General features: G+C 40.8%; 2 protein-coding genes across 9 annotated transcripts in view; one reads left to right on the top strand and one right to left on the bottom strand.

Moving 5' to 3' along the window:
* The first annotated feature begins 285 nt into the window (after positions 1–285).
* Positions 286–23,283, top strand: ALDH6A1 (aldehyde dehydrogenase 6 family member A1). Of its 2 annotated transcripts, none has more exons than XM_027066130.2 (12): positions 286–439; positions 8,728–8,784; positions 10,289–10,363; positions 10,538–10,699; positions 10,906–10,984; positions 11,401–11,703; positions 12,686–12,807; positions 15,249–15,438; positions 15,634–15,815; positions 17,481–17,660; positions 17,928–18,026; positions 20,752–20,790. In XM_027066130.2, the coding sequence occupies exons 1-12, from the start codon at positions 383–385 to the stop codon at positions 20,767–20,769; spliced, it is 1,524 nt and encodes a 507-aa protein (XP_026921931.1). In that variant the 5' UTR covers positions 286–382; the 3' UTR covers positions 20,770–20,790. The 2 variants fall into 2 exon arrangements, with proteins under 2 accessions (XP_026921931.1, XP_014927142.1); XM_015071656.3 differs by lacking the exon at positions 20,752–20,790 and adding an exon at positions 21,242–23,283 and having other exon boundaries at positions 287–439.
* The window catches only part of BBOF1 (basal body orientation factor 1), a 54,484-nt gene continuing 30,357 nt past the window's right edge, over positions 1,815–25,941 (bottom strand). For 3 of the 7 annotated variants that reach the window (XM_053224694.1, XM_053224695.1, XM_053224696.1), the window contains 3 exons: positions 24,161–24,235; positions 23,876–23,990; positions 4,544–4,592 (listed from right to left, as the gene is read on the bottom strand). In XM_053224694.1, the coding sequence (XP_053080669.1) occupies positions 4,545–4,592; positions 23,876–23,990; positions 24,161–24,235 (238 nt within the window). In that variant the 3' untranslated portion in view covers position 4,544. Of the gene's footprint in view, positions 1,929–3,841; positions 3,947–4,529; positions 4,593–9,621; positions 9,735–17,655; positions 18,163–23,875; positions 23,991–24,160; positions 24,236–25,941 lie in introns of those variants that run through there. The other 4 variants (XR_008299512.1, XM_027066131.2, XM_015071652.3 and 1 more) reach the window with 4 other exon arrangements.

Genomic DNA, 25,941 nt, shown 5'->3' with positions numbered 1-25,941 from the left:
GGTCTTATTTACTTTCTTCGGTGAGGGGGTGGGACCGCCGTCGTACCTGTGGCCAATCGGGGTTCCCGTTTAGGGGGCGTCTTCTCCGTGTGCTCAATACAGAGTACTCAAGTCAGTGGCGACTTTCCTACCTCGGCCAACGGAATTTTCTGAGCTGGGAGGGGTAGGGCTCTTCCACTTCGGACCAATCGCGTATCCCCAAGCCCGGGACTGAGAGGAGTGCAGTAAGGTGTTAGGGTGCGTGATTGGCTAGAGGAAATAGTCTTCTGCACCAATGAGGAAGTGCGGCAGGCTGGAAGGGCTGGGCCTGGCAGCCGTGGCGCTTCTAGGGAGTCACCCGCAGTAGGGGTTCGTGGAGGCCGACTGCAGGCAGCTGAGGACCATGGCGGCGGCGGTGGCGGTGGCGGCGGCGGCAGCAGTGCGGACCCGGATCCTGCAGGCGAGTGAGGGTGCTACCGAGGGACGGCGAAGCTAGGAATTGGGTTCTTTCCGTCCACTCTCTGAACCAACCCCTTCTTAGCCGACCTTCCAGTTCCCACCCGGCGCGTGAGGCCTTGTCCCAGTCTTCACTTCTCATCCCCCCTCGTTGGATCCTGGACTGTCACCCCTGGCTCTCTGCCCTTTTACTCTGGAGGCTCTCCCTTTCTGTCTCGGGCGCACTGTCCTCCCCCCAACCCTGTCCGTCCCTGCAGTCGTTCACTTGCCCTCACTTACTTTGGTCCACTCACCGTGTTTCCTTTTCACCTCTGTGCCAGTCACCTCTCTCACCTTATTTTCCAGAAACTCCCTTTTCTGGTCACCTTTCTTAGAGCTCTTTCTCCTGCCCAGAGCGACCAGATTGTTCCCTTCCCCCCACCCTACTTCACTGTCTGTAATCCGTGGTAAAGGAAGCACACGAGGGGGAGGGTCCGTGAATGAACTTTGAATATCCTTCTAGAAGATGTACACTAGGTTTTCCCCAAAGCAGTTATTTGCTGAGCTGTTTAACCTAGCTATGGCTCTTTGTTTTTTCCACAGGCTGTAGGCTGTCCCTTTTCTTGCCAAGAGTTTCATTTAAACTTTTAACAAAGTTACAGTATTCTTGTTGGTGGTAAATAAGGACACATAGTTATACTACCAGATGTTCCAAGCATATGCAAGGGACTAAACATCTAAAAAAAAGTGATAGAAAATGAGGTGATAAACAACTCTAAAATGGGTGGTAGAAAATAAACAAGAAGTGTTAATTCCAAGGTCCTAACCCAAAGTCAGCTTTGAGTGTGCTAACACAACCTCACACTTGTCCATGGTGGGGATTGGGTCCGTTCTGCATGCCTGAGGGTGGTTTCTAACTCTTTATAGCCTTTCCCCAGTTTTCACAGCCCAGCAAGTACTTAGGCAAGGTTTACTGCAGGCAAAGTTTCTCCAACCTACAAGAAACAGCTTTGCCCTTTTTACTTGTTACATCCAGCCTGGGAACTTCTTCCTCTATATTGCTGGGCTTTTAGATAATATTAACACTTACCAGGTTGCATTGAGTTCTACTGCAGAAACTTAATGCATTTTTTAAATTCTTAGCAAAGTCAGTAAAGGTTCATGTTTAAATGCTTTTTAACGGGACAGTGAGGAGAATGGGCCGGAAAAGTTTGTCAGATAGTCTGGCTTCACTCATCTATTTCTTGCTGTGATCCTAGTTGTTTTTCTAGGACCTTTTTTTATAGTAGGGATACAAAGTTTCTACCCTGTAATTTCCATTACCAATTTATCCTTGAAATCTTTTACTAAAATTGGTTTTTTTCCTTTGCTTCCCCACCATCACAGTGAGTCATTGATGGCCTTAAGAAGGTATTTTGTGCTTTGAATCAAGGAGAGGAATCTCCCTTTCTATGCACTTTATTTTGGAAACAGACACTATTTTCTGATTCATTTGAAGAAACTTCCGAGTTGACCTGGGAAAGAACATAAATAGTAATTCTTAGCCAAAGAGGAGTTACTATAACATGAAACTTTGATAAAGAGTAGTCTAGGAGCGCCTGGATGTCTCTCAGTTGGTTGAACATCCAACTCTTGATTTCAGCTCAGGTCATGATCCCAGGGTCGTGGGATTAAGCCCTGCATTGGGCTCCATGCTGACTGTGGAACCTACTTAAGATTCTGTTTTTCTCTCCCTTGACCCCTCTCCCCTGCTTGTGCTCCTCTCTCTCTAACTCTCTCAAACTGAAAAAAAAAAAAAGGTAGTCTAGATTCTGGGGGTCACGAATTTCAGAGGATCATCAAAAGGGTCTGTAAAGGAAAGAGTTGGTGTTTTCAGTAATTTTTTTAAAGTTTATTTTGAGAGAGAGTATGTGTGGGAGGGCCAGAGAAAGAGGAGAGAGAGAGAGAGAGAATGAATCCCAAGCAGGCTCCCTGCTTTCAGCACAAAGCCCAATGCGGGGCTCGAACTCATGAACCATGAGACTGTGACCTAAGCCAAAGTTGGATGCTTAACTGACTGAGCCACCCAGGTGCCCTTGTTTTCAGTAATTTTAAGTATAGATAGTCCTTGATGTTCAATGGTTCAACTTAAGACTTAAAAAAAATTTTTAATCACAAAAAAATTTTTAACATTTATTTTTGGGAGACAGAAAGAGAGACAGAGTGTGAGTGAGGGAGGGGAAGAGAGAGAGGGAGACACTGAATCCAAAGCAGGTTCCAGGCTCTGAGCTGTCAGCACAGAGCGCGGCGTGGGGCTCAAACCCACAAACCATGAGATCGTGACCTGAGCCGAAGTCCTACACTTAACCAACTGAGCCCCCCAGGCACCCCGACTATTTTTTTTTAATTTATTTTGAGACAGAGAGTGTGTGAGTAGAGGAGGGGCAGAGAGAGAGAGAGAGAGAGAGAGAGGGAGGGAGGGAATTCGAAGCAGGCTCTGCAGGGTCAGCACAGAGCTGTCCTTGGGGTTCGAACCCACAAAACTGTGAGATCATGACCTGAGCCAAAATCAAAAGTCAGACGCTTTACCAACTAAGCCACCAGGCACCCCAGCTTGAGACTTTTTGACTGTACAATGGTGTGAAAGCAATATGCATTCAGTAGAAACTGTACTTCCAAGTTTTGAATTTTTATCGTCCCCACCCCCCAGCAAAATGCAGTATGAGACTTTTGAGGAATGCTGGGCAGCAGCAGGGAGTCACAGCTCTCTATCAGCCACATGATCACGAGGTTAAACAACTGATACACTTATAAGCATTCTGTACCCATACAATCATTCTGGTTTTCACTTTCAGAACAGCATTCAGTAAGTTACATGAGATATTCAACACTTTTTTATGAAATAGTCTTTGTGTTAGATGATTTTGTAGAACTGTGGGCTAATGTAAGTGTTCCGAGCACATTTAATGTAGGCTAGGCTAAGCTATGATGTTCTTTTGGTGGGTTAGATATATTAAATGTATTTTCAACTTATGATGGGTTTAGCATATTCAGAGGTAAAGAAAACCAGTCTTTTTTGTTTTGAAGTTTATTTATTTATTTTGAGAGAGACAGAGACAGCACGAGCAGGGGAGGGGCAGAAAGATAGGGAGAGAGAGAATCTCAAGCAGCCTCCACACTGCCAGTGCAAAGCCCAATGTGGGACTCAAACTCATGATCTGTGAGGTCATGACCTGAGCCAAAATCAGCAGTCAGGCACTTAATTGACTGAGCCATCCAGACCCCCCAAGAAAACCAGTCTTAAAGACACTCAGTGGCTTGCCTCGGTGATGTGGTTTAAAGAGTACAGACTTCACAGTCATGCTTGCATTCTATCCTAACAACACCACTTTTTAGTTTCAAGAATATTTGTGAAGATTGGAATTCATGAATATAATGAAATAAATACCTGACACTTAAGCCGATCCAGTATCTCCCAACTAGTGACTGATGGGGCTGAGAATTCAGGATGTAAGTCTTGGTATCTCTTTCTATGTCAGGTACTGTCCCCAGGCTTTGGGAAGGGAAAGGAGAGATTAAGTAAGACACACACTGTAGGCTCCCCTATTGTAATGCAATAGTAAGCACTAACAGTAGGGGTGCACAGAGTACTGCAGGGGTGTAGGGAAACTATCTCATACTCAATCTGTACAATTGAGGAAAAAAATCCAAAAGGAGTTGGCTCCAGCTTGAGTTTTGCAAGACTAGCAGGCCTTCAGCCAAGGGGAAAGGGAGTGACTGAAGAAGGAAACAAGTATGTAGTAAACGTCTAGAGAGGAAGAATTTTGGTGTGACTGGAAGCAGGATAGTTTAACAACAGTGGTAATGAATGTTTTTTTTAGGAAATGAAGAAAAGATAGGAGATCCAACCCATCAAAAATTATGTGCTAATGTTTTATTATGCCAGATGCAGTGCCTTTTATGCCCTCTTGACAGCAAGGAGGCTGTGTGCAAGTAAAAAAATAAAACTAAGTGGCCTAGCATCCTCAAGTTGACTGATCTGTGCATTTTCTGCCCTGTAAGAGAGTAAACATGAAACATGATGAATACCAAATGATCGCTTGGCCAGTACTCAATTTTTCATTCTGCAAATGTATTAATGAATGCTTACTCTATTCCAGGAACAATGCCAGGAGCTGAGGACACAGCCATCTAGTGACCTAAGGGGAAAGAGACTTAATAATTAAACAATCTGTTATTCCATAATATGATATAAGAAATGGAGGAAGTTAGGTGTTGTAAGAGCTGTATAATCAGGTGCTTGACCTAAACTTGAGATTGTGACTTTAAAAGCTTCTGACTCTATTTCCCCTCTCACTCTCAGAAGTTAACCTTTTTTTTTCCTACTTCAAAGGCAACAGAAACCGTCAGTTGAGAACTTCCTCAACTTCCTACCGGCAAACATAAAACTGATCTTCACTGATACCCAAAGCGATGGCTAAGTAGGGAGATAAGAAATAGGAGTGAGTCAAGCAAACAGAATTCCATGCAAGAAGGAGCAGCATGTATACAGGCAAAAAGAGCACAAAACATGTTCCAAACGCCTAGAACATAGCAAGGAGGAAAGTGGCAAGCTATGAAAAGTAAAGATGCCATGGGAAGTCTTCTAAGCAACATCAAGATTAGCCTTTAAGAACAGTGGAAAGCCATTGGAGCTTTTTAAACAAGGGAGTGATCTGCCCAGATTTGTGTTTTAGAAAGCCCCTCTGGCATGGGGGAGGAAGCTAGATTCAGAAAGCTTAAAACTGGAGTCTGGGCGACCTGTAAGGAAACAGTTACTGAAGTCCAGGTAAGAGACAGTGATGGCATAGACTGTAGTGATGACAGGCAGCATAGAGAAAAAAAGTCTCTGTGTTCCAGAGACTTCTAGGAGGACCGATTGCCAGGATTTGATTCACTGTGGAGAGAGAGGGAGGAGTTAGGGTGACATGCTGGTTTTTTTCTTGGGCAACAAGGTGAATAGTGGTCCCCTTCACCGAAAAGCGGGATATAGAAAGCAGAGCAGCTTGGTGAGAGGAAGATGAGGAGTTCAGCTTTCTCAATATGTACCTAAATAACATCCACATAGAGGTGTGGTGAAGACAATTAGGTAGCTATTATCTGAAGAGGAAGCTGGCTAAGAACTAGATTTGGGCATCATCAGAATCTAGATAATCAAGCTACAGGAGTTGATGAAATCACCTGAGGAGAATGTGCAGAATGAGAAAAGAAGGCCTAGGACCAAGTCTTGAGGAAATGGAATTGTTAGCGGCCAGGGAGCAGGGGATGATATCAGGACATACTGAAGATTGGTGAAAAGGGTGGGAAAAGGTTAAGTACAGAAGAACTGGGAAGAGCCCATGGGATGTAGGAAGTCACTGGTGTTTAGTCATGAAGGTTGGAGTAGATTGAAGGGTTAGCGGGAAATGAGGAAATAAAGGTAATTAGTATAGAGAATCCTTGCTATTGGATGGAGAGAGGTTTAAGTTTCAGGAAAGAAAGGATCATTGATAGATGTATCTGAGGTAGTGGGAAAAGTTGGCCTTTAGAGCACAGGCGCAGAGATTAGCCTTCAGTTGGAGGACAGGTGCCTCATTGGTCAGTCCATAGATACTTGTTGTATGCTTCAGTCTCCCAGTCACTTTGTCCCCACAGAGCTTGTGATTGTGATTGACTATCTTCTCCCTTATATAAGGGAGCTATCTTCTCCCTTATAAGCGAAAAGGAGGGAAAAAGGATGGGTATAGGTCAGTTTTGTAGGGTTGCTAGTAGGAAGTTGAAGTTCTCATCTGATGGTTTCTGTTCCCTCTGAAGTAGGAAAAACAAAGGTCAGCTTTTGAGAATGAGAGAGGAAGCAGCAAGGTTGGAAGTTTTAAGAGAATAAGTTTTGAAATAGCAAGGAGTAAGAACAACTAAGTAGTGAGAAGACAGAGTTGTGGCAAGGAGAAAAGACATAATAGTGAGGAGATAAGAGAAGTTTCCAAATAACAAGGAGTCACAGCAAAAAGTATTTAGAATAATATAATAGTAACGTTGAATGAGCACCAACAACTTGCTATTTTCCATATCTGGACAATCTTGATCACAATAACTGTAAAGTAGGTAAACAAGACAGATGCAGTGCCTACCTTCATGGAACTCAAGTCTTTTGGGCAACAGACAAGTAACCAGGCAACTACAGCACAGACAGATAAACCTGATAGGGGAAGTACTGGCTGCTATGGGAGTCCAAAAAGGGACACCTAACCAAGTCTTGGTTGTGGGCAGTCAGCCACCCATAGACCTTTCATTTGTTCCATAGATACTTATTAAACACCTCCTATGTACGAGGTACCATGTTGATGTTGGGAACATGCCTATAAATAAAACATGGTGGGCTCTAGAAGAGTGTGGATGGTTTGAAATAATTTTTGTGGGGAATGGGAGAGGAAGTAGATGAGTCATTTGGAAGAATCTTCTGCTGGCCCAAAGGACTGGCACCCTTTCCCCTAGATAGTACTGCAGGAACACAAACAAATTCTTGCATTTCATGCAGCCCCAAACCCTTTGAGTAACATGTCTGTCTTCTGGGGCGCCTGGGTGGCTCAGTCAGTTGAGTGCCGACTTTGGCTCACATCATGATCTCATGGTTCACGAGTTCGAGCCCCGTGTGGGGCTCTGTGCTGACAGCTTGGAGCCTGAAACCTGCTTTGGATTCTGTGTCTCCCTCTCTGTGCTCCACCCCTGCTCACACTCTGTCTCTCAAAAATAAATAAATGTTAAAAATAAAAAGTAAAAACATGTCTGTCTTCAGACAAGATAAAAGATTTTTAGAATACAGTTTTCCTCTACTTCCCATTCCTAATTGACTTGAATATTTCTTAAATCAACTTCTATAGCATATATACAAATGAAGTTATTTTATTGTAACTGGCCCATCTCCCCAATTTGCTGATTATACCCTATCAAATGTTACCTATACAACACATTCTTTTCCTATAAGGTACATGTGGCATTTTTTAAACAAGTTTATTGCAATAAAATTGACATAAACTCTACATATTTAAAGTATACCATTTGATAAGTTTTATATTTGTGGGTTTTTTTTTTAAATTTTATTTATTTTGAGAGAGAGAAAGCACAGGAGTAGGGGAGGGACAGAGAGAGAGAAGGAGAGAGAATCCCAAGCAGGCTTTGCACCATCAGCATGGAGCCTGATGTGGGGCTCAAACTCACAAACCAAGAGATCATGACCTGAGCCAAAACCAAGAGCCAGATGCTTAACTGACTGAGCCACCCAGGCACCCCAAGTTTTATATTTATATACACCTGTGGAAATATCACATTCAAGATAATGGGCATATCTGTCACCCCAAAAAGTTACCTTCCTATCCCATCTTCTCCACTTCCTCCATCATCCCCAGGCAACCACTGATCTGCTTTCTAACACTATAGATTAGTTTGCATTTTCTAGTTTATATAAATGAGATCATAAAGTGTATACTGTTTGCATGTCTGACTTCTTTTACCCAGTATAATTGCTATAGTTATCCAGTTTACCCAGTTATAATTGCTATAGTTGCTGCATGTGTAATAGTTCTTTTCATTGCTGAGTACTGTTCCAATGTATGGATATACCACATTAGTTTCCCTATTCACCCATCCAATGGTGGACATTTTGGTTATTGCTAAGCTGCTATAAACATTTACGTTCAAGTATTTATATGGGCATGTAAATACTTACACTTACATTTGACACTTGGTTCTATGCCATCTTATATTCGACACCGATTGTGTTGGATACCATTTAAGAGTTTTCATATTGTTAAGATTTGTGGTGACTACATTTTCCAGGCCAAAAATTAGGAAAATATGGTCCAATAAAAAAACTTTTTTTAAGTTTCTTTATTTTGAGAGGGAGAGAGAGAGCAAGCAGGGGAGGGGCAGAGAGACAGGGAGAGAGAATCCCAAGCAGGCTCCGCACCGTCAGCATAGAGCCCAATGTGGAGCTCGAACCCATGAACCGTGACATCATGACCTGAGCTAAAGTCAAGAGTTGGACATTTCACTAACTGAGCCGCCAAAACTTTTTAAATCAGGACTTCCCTGGACACTGAGGACATGATCATTATGGTTTATTATTTTCTTATAATTTGCCGTACCTCATCATCTGTTATCTTTTCTCCTTAAAGACTATATGACCCTTGGGAGCAAACACCCAAATCATTTTTCGTATGCCCATAGTAACTAGTGTAATGTTAAGCATATGGTAGCCATTCCAAGTTTTAATAATTTTCTGCTCTCATTTATCAAAATAATCATTCTTTTACCTCACAGGTCTCTTCCAAGGTGAATTCCACTTGGTATCCAGCATCCTCCTTTTCTTCTTCAGTGGTAAGTTTATTGGATACTAAAGTTTTACTTCTGAGAAGGAATACAGTATAATTTTGGGGTATTCCCATTTATCTTCTTTATATTATTATGATCAGAGTATATGTGAAACCTTCTATCTTGGTTTTCTTATCTAAATTCTGTTAATTATATGTCATAAGCATTTTCAGTATTGCAAGATGCTCTTTATAGCTGTGATTTTTTTTTAATTTTCAAAATGTTTTATTTTTATTTTTGAGTGAGAGAGAGATAGAGCATGAGCAGGGGAGGGGCGAGATACAGAGACACAGAATCCGAAACAGGTTCCAGGCTCTGAGCTGTCAGCACAGAGCCCAACACGGGGCTTGAACTTGCAAACCACAAGATTGTGACCTGAGCCAAAGTCGAATGCTTAACTGACTGAGCCACACAGGTCCCATATAGGTATGATTTTTTTTTTTTTTTGGTTATTTTTGAGAGAGATAGAGAGAGAGGGATCATGTGAGCAGGGGAGGGGCAGAGAGAGAGGGAGACAGAGGATCCAAAGCCGGCCCTGTGTTGTCAGCACAGAGCCCAATGCGGGGCTCAAACCGACGACCCCACAAACTGCGAGATCATGACCCGAGCTGAAGTCAGATGCCCAACCAACTGAGCCACTCAGGCGCCCCTACAGTTATGATTTTTATAGCTGCATAATATTCCATCAAGTATATGTAGCCTGAATTAACTAAAAATTTTCCCATATAACACCTAAACTGATTGACTTTTTCAATATTATAAAACAAGCATTTATTTATATAGTTTTTTCCTTCTTTTAGATTATTGTCCTTCTGAGGTAGGATTACTATGTCAAAAAATACAAACATTTTCATGGCTTCTAGAGGGTTTATTGATCCTGCCAGATAGTTGTCCTCTTCTTCACAATCTTTAAAGTTGTTTTCATAGAATTGTCAGCCATTTGCAGTACCTAAAATCTAACACATAAGGACAGGTGCTCGAAATCCTTTCTATTTAAAAGCATGCACACACTATAACATAGTAGTCCTTCGCCTTTTTTGGTCCACAGCCTCCTTTGAAAATTTAATGTAAGGAAGCTACTTCTCAGAAAAACCACACACAGAGGGGTGCCTGGGTAGCTCAGTCGGTTAAGTGTCTGACTTCGGCTCTAGTCTTTTAATCATAAATGTAATTCATGCTCATGGTGACATGACAAAAAGTCAGCTGGGTGAACAAGTCAACTAGCTAATCTTTGTTAATACAGAATCTGCTGCTTTTTCAGTCGATGCTTCACAGTAACATAAAGTTCCACTGTGTGATTAGCAGGGACTTTTCCTCAGAGAAATCACAGGATTGAGAGGCTCGGCCACATCTTAATGAACACTATAGACAAGTGCATTGTGTATCTCTTTCTTAGTGTTAGCATTTCTAGAGAACAGAAGATTCACTATCAACCCTGAGTTCCTTCCTCTTTGTGAAAGGGAGAGGAACAATTCACTAATACAAGTTTTGTGGGGTTTTTATTTTCCAGCCAACTGTAAAGCTCTTCATTGATGGGAAATTTGTTGAATCCAAAAGTGACAAATGGATTGACATCCACAACCCAGTAAGCAAAGCTACTTTGGGATTTAAACTGACTAGCCTAGAATTCTGGGAACGTGGTGGGAAATTAGGGACTTGGGTGTTTGTCATGAAGTACATAGTGCTGCCTCTATGACTAGGTGAAAAATGGACAAGGCAGGCAAGGGGCAAAATATGATGTGCTGCTCTTTCCCATCAGGCCACCAATGAGGTCATTGGTCATGTTCCTCTGGCCACCAAGGCCGAAATGGACACGGCTGTTGCTTCCTGCAAACGTGCTTTTCCCGCATGGGCGGACACTTCAGTTTTAAGCCGCCAGCAGATCCTGCTCCGCTATCAACAACTCATTAAAGAAAACTTGGTAAGAAATCAGAATGGTGGTATTTTCCAAGCTGTTGCCTAGGATGCAGAAGGCCTTTTAGCTGCCCTTGTAACTCTACAATGCAGAGACAGAGATCATGGCTCTCTCCCTTATACTACTTCTCCCCCAGTTTTGTTCTTCTTTGGCTACCTAAGAACTAAAAGGAGGCACATCTTTGCCTTGGTTTCTGTGTGTGTTTTCTCTAGAAAGAAATCGCCAAGTTAATCACGTTGGAACAAGGGAAGACCCTTGCTGATGCTGAAGGAGATGTATTCCGAGGCCTTCGTAAGCTGGGAGTCCCTCTCGGGGAGTTCAGGAACCCTTTGGGAAGGAGCAAAGGAAGATGGGAGGCAAAGATCTGGGAACGGGAGGTTGCTTCTTCCATGTAGATTTTCCTATCCCATGATCTTTTTTAATACTTGTGGAAAATGGCAATACTTCTTAGGTACCTATGGGATCAGTTTATTTCATTTATTTTACTTGATCGTTCAGTAGGTATATGCATTTCACTGTCTTTTTTTTTTTTTTTTTCCTATTTGGAGAATCTCATTTTGCTCAGCCCCTTCACATGGACGGGCAAGTCGATCTTTCTGCGTGTGTCTTTGGCATGAGCCATTCTCTGTCTCAGGGATGACTAGAGCAGGACAAAGCTAAGTAGTGCCCGGTGGAGAGCTGGTGGTCTGACTGCTTCTCTGTTGCAGAGGTGGTTGAGCATGCCTGCAGTGTAACATCCCTCCTGCTGGGAGAGACTATGCCATCCATCACCAAAGACATGGACCTTTATTCCTACCGTCTGCCTCTGGGGGTGTGTGCGGGCATTGCTCCATTCAATTTTCCTGCCATGATCCCCCTGTGGATGTTTCCAATGGCCATAGTGTGTGGAAATACCTTCCTACTGAAACCATCAGAGCGAGTTCCTGGAGCAAGCATGCTTCTTGCTAAGTTGTTCCAGGACTCTGGTGCCCCAGATGGAACACTAAATATCATCCATGGACAACATGAAGGTAACTGCCCTTCTGTACATGGCACTTAATCTGGCTACCAAAAAAAATCAAGGTGTTGAGTGTGAAGGAATATTTTAGGATGAGGAACCTAGGGAGGAAGGGATTTACTGATAGTAACCTCCATGTTTGAAGGTAATGTTTGTTGACTGCCATCCCTGTATGCTAAGGAAACTGACTGGGGAGTAGCAGTGCTTCTGGCCCTACAGAATACATTGGGACAAAGAAATACGGATTAGGTCAAGACAAAAGAGATAGAAGAGAATGTTTTCAGTTCGATACTGAAAAATTTATACACCTCAGAGAGACTGGAGGCCTTCTAATTCACATAGTAATAGCTAACACTTAAAAAGCACTACTGTGTTTCAGGCAGTTTCTAGTGCTTTTCATATATTATCTCATTTAATCTTTATAACACTCCTTTAAGGAGTGTTATAAACAATCCTTAGGTTTATGAAACCTATAAACAGTAGATACTATTGTTTTTCCATTTTACAGGTAAGGAAACTGAGGCTTAATGAAATGAAGTCATTTGCTAGAAACAATCAAAGCCAGACTGTCAGTACCCAGGAAAACTCTGGTTTTTACTTTTAAATCATGCTATATTGCTGCTCACATGACAGCACAGTAGTATCTGAGAGTCCCAGTATATAGTAACAGTTAAAGAAATATCACATTCTTAAAGGATAAAAGGAAGAGTTGAGTATTAAAAGGCTGCTATTTTGGAGGAAGACAGGAGTTGTAGCCTTTGGAGTTAGAAGTAGGTATAACAAATGAGAAAAATAATGAAAGGGAAGAGGCTAAATAGAAATAGTAGTTTAAAGAATTTAAGAGAAAGGAAAGAACTTCAAAATGGGAATCGAAACTAGAAAAATAGAAGTATAGAAACTTCTCATTCATAGCAATGGAAAAAGGCAAATTTGCCATGTTGAGAAGCCCACGGCCATTTGCTCCTTTGTGGTAATCATTTCTTTTCTTCTTAAAGCTGTAAACTTTATTTGTGATCATCCGGATATCAAAGCAATCAGCTTTGTGGGATCCAACCAGGCAGGAGAGTACATCTTCGAGAGAGGGTCAAGACATGGCAAGAGAGTTCAAGCCAATATGGTGACTTCTTATTCGTTTTTCCCCCCAGATCTGTTATATGTATTAAAATTACAGGGGTTCCCCGGGTGGCTCAGTCAATTGAGCGTCCGACTCTTAATTTCTGCTCAGGTCATGATCTCACGGTCGTGAGATTGAGCCCTGTGTCAGGCTCTACACTGCTAGCATGGAGCCTGCTTGGGATTCTCTCTCTCCCTTTCTCTCTGCCCCTCCCCTGCTCATTCTCTCTCTCTTTCTCAAAATAAATAAACTTTAAAAAATAATAATAAAATTACCTACAAACAGCCCTTCAGCCGAGGCATTACTATCCCACTGTCATGCCAATGTGTCTTTATTCCCATTTCATCCTGAATGTCTTCCTTTTAACCATGAACCTGGTAATGATTTTTATCCTAAGCCACTTTAATTACTTTTTATCTTAGACACTTTATCTTGGTGACAAAGAGCACCTTTCTCATTAAGAATATTATTCAAATTCTTTGGCTTTAGCAGTATCAGCTGCATTCTAGTTCTGGCCTTGTTTCTTCCTTCATACCTTTCTAGCCCTTTCTCCTTCCTTCCATTCAACACATATCCCAACTACTATAATGTCAGACATGCTCTTCCTAAGAGTCCATGCTATCTAAGGTACTAGAAGGAGGCAAATACCCTGTATGTGAGTATGGTTTACTTGTTTGCGTAGTTTTACTATTCTCTTACTAGCTCCTTGCCAAGTACATAGTAATTCTTTGATACTAAATGTAAATCCAGTTGCCTCTTTCTCCCTTTGGTTAATGTTGCTGAAAGGACAGCCACCTATGCACAGGCCTAGAAATAGTTCCTGATATGCTCACTTATTTCTTTTCCTGGTGAATGTGTTTTGGCCAATTTGACTTAAGCCACTCCCATCTCATTACATATTTATTGAGTTTATTCTGTGTCTAACAGTATATTATGTGTAATGGGATAAAATTAAATAGCAAACATGGTATCCATGCACTCAACTATAGTTGTACGGTAGTCACCCCTAATCTGGGGGATGCCTTCTAAGACCCCCAGTGGATCCCTGAAACTGTAGATAGTACTGAACTCCATATATACTATATTTTTCCTATAAATACATGTCAATGATAAATTTTAATTTATAAATTAGGCACAAAGATTAATAATAACTAATAATAAAATAGAATTTTAACAATACACTATAATAATATGGTCTCTTGATGGGGCATCTGGGTGGCTCAGTTGGTTAGGTGACTGACTTCGGCACGGTCATGATCTCACAGTTCGTGAGTTCGAGCCCCGCGTCGGGCTCTGTGCTGACGGCTCAGAGCCTGGAGTCTACTTCAGATTCTGTGTCTCCCCCTCTCTCTCCCCCTCCCCTACTCACACTCTGTGTCACTCTGTCTCTCAATAATAAATAAACGTTGAAAAAAAATTTTTTTTTCAACGTTTATTTTATTTCTGGGACAGAGAGAGACAGAGCATGAACGGGGGAGGGGCAGAGAAAGAGGGAGACACAGAATCGGAAACAGGCTCCAGGCTCTGAGCCGTCAGCCCAGAGCCCGACGCAGGGCTTGAACTCACGGACCGCGAGATCGTGATCTGGCTGAAGTCGGACGCTTAACCGACTGCGCCACCCAGGCGCCCCAAAAATGTTTTTAATAATATGGTCTCTTGAGCTATCATATTATACTTTACTCACCCTTCTTATGATGATGATGTGAGATGATAAAACGCCTACCTTATGAGATGAAGTGAGATGAATGACGTGGGCATTGTGGCAAAGTGTTAGGAGGCATAGTTTCCAGACTTCAGTTGACCTTGGGTGACTGAAACCATGGCAAGTGAAACCCCAGATAAGGGGAGATTACTGTATTTGGAAACATATGTTTAGAAATGACCATGTTATCCTACCTAGTAAAGAAATTTATGAGGATATGTATCTAGAAGCAAGCCAATTTGGGGAACCTCTTTCCAGAAATGGTGTATCAAGAAGTCCACCTGTTTCGCCATTCAGCTGACCACCGGTATTATACTGGCAGCTCTTTGTTCACATTGCTCGTCTTATAGCTGGAAATCCCAGCAGACAATAGACTGTTTCCTGTCTAACTTAGGAAAGAGAAGGGAGTTCTTCTTGGTTCCTGGGTGCAGTATTTAGTCTGTCAGTTTGACTGAATGTGATTATGTGACTGGAGGTTTTGTTTTGTTTTGTTGGTAATGATTTTGATCTAAATAAACATATAACAGCTTATCAGCTAAGAAAGTAGAAAAAAGTAACCTGGAGACTTACTCTATGCTATCAAGATTTCACAGTATCAAAATGATAATAAATCTAGCCTCAGAACAACAAAGGGTAAATTCTCTCTTTCCTTAAATTATTTGAAATCTCAGATTTTGCTTAGTTTCTTAGCCTCGTTGTATTTTGCCAAGGAAGATCCATGTACTTTTTGTATTTCCTTTAGGGAGCCAAGAACCATGGAGTAGTCATGCCAGATGCCAATAAGGAGAATACCCTGAACCAGCTGGTTGGGGCAGCCTTTGGAGCTGCTGGTCAGCGCTGCATGGCTCTTTCCACAGCAATCCTTGTAGGAGAAGCTAAGAAGTGGCTGCCAGAGCTGGTGGAGCGTGCCAAAAACCTGAGAGTCAATGCAGGTAATCAGTTATCTGCCTAGCTCCTTTAGACTTTGCATCTGTGGCACTAAGCTCTTGGTTTTAGTGTTGGCTTTGGCCAGTGGGAGTAATCATGTCTACTCTTTAACCATTCCTCTCTTTATAGTGTACTTGTCATAGTTAGCAGTCATAATATATGTTAGTGAAAACATTAAATACTTTTGTGTTGTTTTACAGGAGACCAGCCTGGAGCTGATCTTGGCCCTCTGATCACCCCCCAGGCCAAAGAGCGAGTCTGTAATCTGATTGATAGTGGAACAAAGGAGGGAGCTTCTATCCTCCTTGATGGTCGAAAAATTAAAGTGAAAGGCTATGAAAATGGCAACTTTGTTGGACCAACCATCATCTCAAATGTCAAGGTGAATAACTCTGGCTCATTTATTTCACACATACAAGCACTAAAGGTACCTTGAAGGCTATGGATGGAATCTCATCCCTCCAAATGAAGACATTTAATGACTGAGACCTCATCTCTTGCCAGGGTTAGTCAGTTATTTTATTTAGAGTCTGAATGATCCTCTTATCCTGACACCCAGCCTCCTTCCACTATACCGGTGGTTGGCAGATTTTCCATAAAGGGCTAGATAGTAAACATTTTTGGCTTTGCAAGGATATTCAGTCTGTGTCACAACTACCCACTCTTGGCATTTTAGTGAGAAAGCACATTAACATTATATGGTTGTGTTCCATAGCTTTTATTGGACAATGGAATTTTAATTTTAAGTAATTTTATATGTCATGATTGATTTCTTTTTCAGCCATTTAAAAGACATAGAAACGATTCTTAGCTTGTGAGCTGTACAAAAATAAGCAGCAAGCCACATTCTGCCCACTGGCTATATTTTGCCAACCCTATCTTTTATTTGTTACTTATCTGTTTAATATTAATTTTTCGTTCTGCTCCTTGCTGTCTAGTTTATAGCTATTACAGTGTCTCCATCAACATATTGACCACCCAATATTTACTGAGTACCTACTCTGTGCCCCAAATTTAGCTGTCTCTTCTCCAGAAAGTGAGGAAAGAAAAATAATTGATCTCTCAATTTTTATTTATTAAAACTCCACAAATCTCTCAGCTAAAATTAATGACTAAATTGAGGTGAGGAAGCTTTTTTTTGAAGTTCCTATGTCCCCACTATACCTACTATAATCCTGAATAATTAAGAATTGAATGTAAGTATAATAGAAATTATGAAATCTCTTGCCACAGAACCATTGAGGAAAAATCCACTTAATAGCAACAAACACAGCTGACCAGCTACAGTGGTGAAGGATGTTTTGAATGTTTAATGTGACCTGATATCAAAATATAAATGTACAGACTCATTTGGGGAGGCAAGGGAATGAATGAGAATGAATTGTTTATGTTACAGAAAACTTAGTACAGGGTTTCTTTAAACAGAAACACTCTCCTGTGTTATTTTCAATATCTATCTGATTTAGGGGCACCTGGGTGGCTCAGTCGGTTAAGTGTTTGACTTAGGCTCAGGTCACAATCTCACAGTTTGTGGGTTCGAGCCCCGCTTCAGGTTCTGTGCTGACAGCTTGGAGCCTGGAGCCTGCTTTGGATTCTGTGTCTCCCTCTGTCTCTGCCCCTCCCCTGCTCGTGCTCTGTCTCTCTCTCTCAGAAATAAACATTAAACAAAAATTTTTTATATACATATATATATATATATATATATATTTGATTTATAAAAATGAATTTTCATGTAACTTTTCATAACATAACAATTGTATAAACAAGTTATACAGGTATAAAAGAGGAAGCTAGTGATGGGTCATGGGACCTAAAAATACAGTGCTCAAAGGGCAGGAGTGTAATTGTAGTTAATAGGAATTTCAAGTTGTTTATATGATTGGTAGCTTCAAAGATGGAACACAGCAAGAGAGGACTTTTTTTTAAAAGGTGGTTTAAAATGAAGAGAGGTTACTAACATGAAAACTGTCCATGTAAACAGTGGGTAATAAAGTACCAGATAAGCCTAAAATACTGACTTCTTTTCTGGATGCATCACTCCTGGAAGCCAACTATGACCTGTTACAAAGAGGAGATTTTTGGTCCAGTTCTTGTGGTTCTGGAGACAGACACTTTGGATGAAGCCATCAAGATTGTAAATGACAATCCATATGGAAATGGAACCGCCATCTTCACCACCAATGGAGCCACTGCTCGGAAATATTCCCACCTGGTGGATGTTGGACAGGTTTGTGAGCAGAGTTCTTAGGAGAGTCTTGTACTCATATACTGTTTACTATCTAAGGGAAACAGCAAAGTGATCGGTTGCTGCGCCTCTGATTTCCTACAGTGCCCCATTTCTTCCTCAGGAATCACAGTTCATGGGATACAGGAAGGAATGGGATAGAAGTTGGGGTACTTAAAATCGGTTTGTCTGATGCCAAGCATTTGTGCTTCTAAATGGAAAGTTCCTTTGTTTGAGTCCTTTTATTTATGTGGATTTGTTCTGCTTTAGGTGGGGGTAAATGTCCCTATTCCAGTGCCTTTGCCAATGTTCTCATTCACCGGTTCTCGATCTTCCTTCAGAGGAGACACCAATTTCTATGGCAAACAGGTAACTTTAAGAAAATATTGTTTTCCTCTAAGAAACTTTCTTGAATATACTCAGGAACAAGGATTCTGAAAGGAAGGCCCTGACATTAGCTTCTGTTGGGTCATAAGTTGTTCAGCCATGCTTATCAGGATGTTCCCTAGAGAAGATTTAAAATACAACAAAATTCCATCAAAGCTGCTGCTCCCTGACTAACTCAAGGCAGCAAAGTTTTGGGGAAAGAGCATGAGGAAGGCCAAGTCCTTTCCTCTGAGAGCCTTTCCTCCTGCCTCTCCTCTTTCATCTAAGTCTTAATCATCTGTCTTGTCTAAGTTTGAATCATGGACTGACTCCTCCAGAAAATCACCTCTGACTATCACCACCCCTTTCCTCAGTGCTGGGTTGGGAATGCCCCATGTCCTCCCACTGCACATTTTTCTCCTGTAAGTTATTCACTTACAAAACAAATTTTTAATGTTCATTTATTCTTGAGAGAGAGAAAGGGTGTGAGTGGGGGAGGGGCAGAGAGAGAGAAGGAGACCTAGGATCCGAGGCAGGCTCCAGACTCTGAGCTGTCAGCACAGCCAGACACAGGGCTTGAACTCATGAAATGCAAGCTCATGACCTTAGCCAAAGTTGGGTGCTTAACTGACTGAGCCACCCAGGCACCCCTTCATTTACAAAAATTTTACTGAATACCTTCTTTGTACCAAAACTATTCTAGGCATTATGGATACATTATGAACAACAAAAAAAATAAAGCAGATTTGGTACAGAATGGCCTGGGGTCAAATTCCAGCTTGGCCTGTTATTAATTGCATGACTTTGAGGAATATCCTATGTCTCAAGTTTCTTATCTATAAAATGAGAATAACAATAGTACTTATATTTCATAAGTTTATGAAGATCAAATCACCATTGTTACCACATCCTTCAGCAGATGCATATTTCCTAAGACGAGGCATGGCAGGTTCAAATAGCAGAAATGGGCTGGGGCACAGAGAGTGAATGAGAAGGAGAGTGGTAAGAGATGAGGTTAGAGAGGCAGGGGGAATCCTGTAGGGCTGTGTAAGCCAAGATAAGAACACATCACATTGTAATTATTTACTTAACTGCAGTACCTTGCACAGAGCAGGTGCCCAAACATGTGTTTAACAAATGGGCTAGTGAAAGTTCTTTGTAACCCCACAGAGATACAGCCATTTTGGAACCTTCAGTAATAAACTACATGTTTTCTATACAGGACTCTCTTTTATACTTTAATTAAAAAAAAAAATTAACAGTAGCTTTGCATAGCAGAATGTAACAGTGTGACCAGCTGGTTAAGAAAACATATTGGGGGACACCTGGTGGCTCAGTCAGTTGAGCGGCCAACTTTGGCTCAGGTCATGATCACGAGGTTCATGAGTTCGAGCCCCGCATCAGGCTCACTGGTGTCAGCACAGAGCCCACTTCTGATCCTGTCTCCCTCTCTCTGCCCCTCCCCTGCTTGCTGTCTTTCTATCTCTCAAAAAATAAACATTTAAAAAAAAAAAAAAAAAGGAAAACATTTTGGTTATTTGGAGGCAGATTATTCAGTTTGCACATTAGTCACAGCTTTTGCATAATCGATTACTTTGATTCTATTAACAAAAATTTCTTTTGAGGGAAGCAGAGTAAAACTATTGCTTTTTTTCTCCCTGTCTTGGTTTAATTACTGTTAAGTCATCCTGGTAAGTGAGGTTTCTTAGAGGCAAAGACTGACGCCATACAGTTTGAAGTCTTAAATTCTTAGGTAATCAAATTGCTATTTTGGGGTGCCTGGGTGGCTCAGTCAGTTAAGCATCAGACTTTTGATTTTGGCTCAGGTCATGATCCCAGAGTCATGAGGTCAAGCCCTGAGTAGGCTCTGCCCTGGCCGTGGAGCCTGCTTAAGATCCTCTCTCTCCCAGGGCGCCTGAGTGGCTCTGTCAGTTAAGTGTCCAGCTTCGGCTCAGATCATGATCTCACAGTTCATGGGTTCGAGCCCATGTCAGGCTCTGTGCTCACAGCTCAGAGCCTGGAGCCTGCTTCAGATTCTGTGTCTCCCTCTCTCTCTGCCCCTCTCCTGCTCATGTTCTTTCTCTCTCTCTCAAAAATAAATAAACATTTAAAAAAATTTTTAAAAATTTCTCTCACTTGCTTTGCCCCTCCCCCTCAAAATAAATAAATAAAGTTTACAAAACCGAAAAGCTTAATTTAAAAAAAAGATCCTCTCCCTCTTCCTCTGCCCCTCCCCCCTTCATATTCTCCTTCTCTCAAAAAATTGCTACTTTGTATTCTTTGGGAAAATAGACAAGAAAGAATTATTCTCATAATAAAATGACAACTTTAGTTATATTGAAAGTATATAATAACTCTAAAGCCCTTAATATATATATTAACATGGCCCAGATTTTGTCAAATAATTCTAGAAAAGTATTTTAAAGAAGCTGTTGTGGTTTTTTCTAACATTATCTTTCTAGCTTGCTAGTTTTTTTTTGTGTTAGATCTGCACAGTCTATTCTCCTTTGCTCAAGCCTATTCTTACAAAATAAACTGTATATAAAGCCTTACATATGAATTTTTTTGGTTCACATTACAGGTGCTTTAGAAGTGAATGTGTGTAGTATCAGACAGTTTACTTTAGATTTGTAAGATATTGTGGATTTTACTACTTTAGCATCACTGACAGTTGTCAGAAATGGCCTAATATGTATTCTATCCCTTCATGCCTTTTTCTTCTTCACAGAAAAGAGAGAAAAACTAACAGTTATTGAACAGCAGTTACTTTGCTAGGACGTTTGAAGGTCATCTCATTTTCCCCTCACAGCGAGGTGAGCCACAGGTCACAGATAAGGCCCAATGTTACATGGCAGTCAATAAGGAGGAGAGGCAGGATTTGAGCCAGGTCCTAATATCTCAGAGCACACATTCAGCTCTAGGAATAGAATGAACTGCAAGTTTAACAGATTACACTGTTCAATTTTTCCATTTAGATCCTCTTGACTAGTTTCAGCATAATGATAGGTAAGGTTTGACTATTTATTGACTATGCCAGGCATTGTGCTAAATGTGTTAAATAGATTATCTCATGAACAATATGTTGGATTTTGGTTGCACCAGCTCCTCAAGTGGCAACATTAGTAACGCTTTACAGCACCTCCTTCAAAAGCTGATTGAAAGAGAAATCATGAAACCCCCAGGAATATATGCTCTTTTTTTTCCTTTGTTCTCTTTAGGGCATCCAATTCTACACTCAGCTAAAAACCATCACTTCTCAGTGGAAAGAAGAAGATGCTACTCTTTCCTCACCTGCCGTAGTCATGCCTACCATGGGCCGTTAGAAACAAGTTTGTTCCAGATTCAGTCCACCCTGAGTAATCTCCCTCTGTTCTTGACCAACTTCATTTGCCAACTTTGCTCAGATCAGATCTCTAGGATTGGAATACCTGGTAATTAAAAACCTTTCTCAAGACCATTGGCCCCTGCAAAGTTGTTCTGGGGAGATTCCTAGTCTGACTCTGAAAACAGATTTTCACTTGCTCCTTACTTTGGTTTTTGAGGGAACTGTTGTTAACTCTGAAACACTTATATGGAATGAGATCTTAGGTTATTTTCTAAGTTCTCCCCTTTTCTGATGACTTGCGGAAGGGAAGATAGTGTATGTAAAGAAGATCTTCCAATAACTGGAAGAGGACTTCTTGGATGGGGAAACAGGACAGAAATTAATTCACCCTTTGGTTGATCCTCAAACACAGCCCTACATAAATGGCAGTGGGGGAGACCCCTCTGCCAAGCTTTCCTGAGCCTGTCATTTATCCCACACTATGAAGGACATAATCCATTTCTACTTATCCTATGGTTGTGACAACTGCTTTCTTTTCTGCTAAATGCCACTTTGTCCTAGTGATTCATGACCACTAATTACTAATTCTATCATTGTCACTGTTCCTACTTCTTAAAATCACTTCTCAAGGATACCTCAGTATGTACTGGATAAATCAACTTTTTGTTGTGTGTGCCAAGTGTTAAATTTCACATTTGGCTCCAACAATCATTAATGCTTCAGTCATTAATTCAGATGCAAATGGAGTTTTTTAAGAGAACTATTTCAAAAGGTTTTTAGGGCCAGAAATCAAGGGGTATTCCAGCCATGAAAGTGTGCAAGACTCTTGCCTTAAGTAAGTGTAACCAGGTATTACTTGTTGAATTTTTTATATTGTTCTTTCTTCTTGCTTGCATTTCTCGTTAGTGATAATTTTTAACGAAAGAACTCTTAATGTAGAGTAATTCATTGGTGCCTAAGAAATTTCAAGGCTCTTCATGACATGAAATAGTAAAAAAGAAATGCTTTGACAGATTCTTCTGCAACCATTATATTCAAGTGTCTTTATGCCTTTTCTTTTGATATAGCTAAACTTTATGTCAGAACAGAAACTGATGAGCTAAAAAAACAAGATTCCCAACCGAATCAAGTCTTTTCGGATATAGTTTTTACCCAGTGAACTAGGAGACGGCTGCTGGCTCTGATAGAATAATCTTTGGTCCTCAGCCAGATGATATAGGTCATTTATTTTTTCTGCTCCCTCATGAGTCACTTGGATAATGCTAATCTGCTCCATGGCAGTGATTCAGTGAACTAAGGATATGAAAACTTTGAAAACATTTGTGCACTCTGTGGATTTTAATACTACCACTGCTGGATAGAGTGTCAGAATCTTCAATCGCTTAAGGTGACTGGAACCTTAATAAAATACATTTATGACCCTAATGGGTTTATTAGTTTTTGGGGGGTTTTTTGTTTTTGTTTCTTTTTTTTGGATTTGCCTTCCTAAATGTGAGGCAATAAAAATTTATAATTTGATAATAGAATGCCCTTTATTTTCTTTCTACTTATCACAGCTGGCAACTAATAGTGATACTTAATCCAATCCAACAACTATAGGCTGGGTTGAATGAAAGCTCATATTGTCTAAATTCCAACTGGAATTAAATATAATCCCAGAGATTCCTATGTTTTCCTTATATTTAAGGGAATCACTTTTGTAAAAATACTGACTCATCAGAATTGTGTTGCTCTAATTGGAATCAACTCATGTGTCTAGCTACTTGCTACTCAAAAGAGTTTCTTGTTTCTTATATGGAAAAAAATATGCAGTTATATTCATGCTAATAGCATCTTAAAAATTTAGTGTGGCCTCATTTGAAATTTCTTAGATCCTATGTTGTACTAATTGATTATGAATAAAAAATTACAAATAAAAAGCTCTTAAAAAGAAAACCTGGCTTTTTTGTTTTGTTTTGTTTTTAAATGTTTATTTTTGAGAGAGAGAGAGTGCAAGTGGGGAGGAGCAGACAGAGGGAGACACAGAAACCCAAGCAGGCTCCGCACTGCCAGCACAGAGCCAGATGTGGGCTCATGAACTGTGAAATCGTGACCTGAACGAAATCAAGAGTTGGACGTTTAACCAACTGGGCCACCCAGGTACCCCTGGCTTTTTGTTTTTAATAATGCCTTCCTACATAATTCCTTTGTCCCTAGCTTATAGGGATTCAGACTTCCCAATTCTGTTCAAAGCCATTATGTTTATTATTACATAATATGGTCATTATGCTTATTACATAAAAGTACATATTTTGGCTAGCCTTTATACTTCACAAGACAATTTATAGGTTTTTCCACATTTACTAAAAGAGGCACAAATGTGCATTCGCATTAAGTATAATATGCCTGCCATAGTGTAGACATGCTATACATGTGTTATTACTCATTTCACTGATCACTGAGAGCTCTTGGCTAGTAGAGAAAAGCACTATGACTTAGCAAGAAGTTCCATGGGGGAAAGGAAGTGTTTAGATTATAGACTCCTTACTATATCAGACTCTTGTGATTCTTTCTGAATATTGGGTATCATCAGTTCACCAGAAGAGTCTGAGATTGGTACTTGCTGGGTGATGAAGGTTTGATCTTGAAGCTTACTGTCATCCCTGCAATGACGACAAAATGACAGACCTGTCAACAACCACATATACATGGAACTTGGTTCAGAACAATAGACTTGTCCTACAACTCCCACTCAGTTCTGGCACATATAAAATGTCCACCACAACCACTGTGATCAGGCTCACGTTCATTACCTTGTCAAGACAGCTCTTACCCAAATTCCTTTGTTTCTCCATCATCAGCAACAACATAGTCTGGAACTGAAGGCCTCGAGCTCTGGCTATATTTTCTGTGGTAGATAAAAGTTAACAATGAGGCAGTGTCTCCTCTTGTCCCATATTTCAACTGTGCTTTTTTTTTAAGTGTATTTATTTGAGAGAGAGCATGCGCACATGTGCATGAAAAGAGGAGGGGCAGGGAGAGAGAATCCCAAGCAGGCTTCACGCTAAGAGTGCAAAGCCCGACTCGGGGCTTAATCCTATCAACTGTGAGATCATGACCTGAGTCACTACCAAGATCAAGAGTCGGATGCTTAACTAATAATCATGATGATGATATTCCTCCAATAGCTATTAATGGTGATGCTTAAGACTGAACCAGAGTACTGACCAAAAACATGGCCAGAGAAATTCCCTTCCCACAAAAAGAACCTCAGAACATAGAAAAAATATCCAATGGTGATGGACCCAGTATGAAAATTTCTCCTCATACTTTGGCAAGTTTGGTTTAAGAACAGGAAGTAATCATATCACTGATTGAATACTCTAATGGAAAGTGAGCTGAACAGGATTATAAAAAGTACAGTAGGGGGGTGCCTGTCTGGCTCAATTGGTAGAGCATGTGACTTTTGATCTCAGGGTTGTGGGTTTGAGCTCCACATTAGGTGTAGAGATTACATAAAAATAAAATCTTAAAAAAAAAAAAAAGGCATAGTTGGTTGATTCGCCAGCAGGTAAGGACACATGCTCCACTTCTAAAACTTGTCCTCAAGTTGGTACATAGGAAAGCAGAATAAACCCATTCAAAATATGACTGTATTAAATAATCTAATAATTATGCATGAGAAAAATATACTTTGGGGGTTCTTAGGTGGTTCAGTTGGTTAAGCGTCTGACTCTTGGTATCAGGTCATGATCCTGTCATGAGGCTGAGCCCCACATCGGGCTCCATGCTAAATGTGGAGCCTGCTTGGGATTCTCTCCCTCCCTCCTCTCTGCCCCTCCCCTGCATTCATGTGCTTGCACATGCGCTGTCTCTCTCACTCTCAAAATAAATAAATAAACATTTAATTTTTAAAAATGTACTTCGGATACTACTAGTACCTGAGTTATAGCCAATGTGGTTGCTGGTGCACTAAAGAGTGCAGTTTATTGGTTATACTCCTTGACTTTGTTCAATCACAAAAATAGCATACTGTTAGATTCACAATCATACAATCAATTGAACTCTTAATGAACTTCCTAACTGCTCTGCTTGCCCTGGTAGACCATTTATCATCTAATCTCTCCCCAGTCTGGTTTGAGCTTTCTCATTTAATCTCATCTTCACCACACATTTCACTATTCGATTCCCATCTTCTTTTCCCTTCAACCAGCTCTGATATGAGATTCCAACAGGCTTAGACATCATTCCATTGCAGCTAGATTTAACTTCATTGCTTTGGTGCGAAGATTTCACTCACATTTCTTCGTTTCTGCAGTATTGAAAACAACATAGTATGGAACTTGAGACCTAGAACTCTGGTTGTTTCTTGGAGTACAGAAAAGTCAACTCACAATGAGACAGACATTCTGTAGCTATAGTCTGGATTCTACCTCCCCCTCTAAATAAAAAAAATAAATAAAATAAAATAAGACTCTTTGGAAGGCTCCCAGAGACAAAAGACCATTTCAAAGTCTTCCATCTTCCACTTAGCCTAAAATTCTTTAAACTCTTCTCTTTTGGCTGTCCTCTTCCTTGTTCTCCTATTCACTGCTGTGGTTATTTCTAGCCTCG

Source organism: Acinonyx jubatus, chromosome B3 (assembly GCF_027475565.1).
Source record: "Acinonyx jubatus isolate Ajub_Pintada_27869175 chromosome B3, VMU_Ajub_asm_v1.0, whole genome shotgun sequence".
Taxonomy (NCBI): domain Eukaryota; kingdom Metazoa; phylum Chordata; class Mammalia; order Carnivora; family Felidae; genus Acinonyx; species Acinonyx jubatus.
The sequence above is the reverse complement of the archived record's forward strand: the minus strand, read 5'-3'. Positions and strand labels throughout refer to the sequence as shown.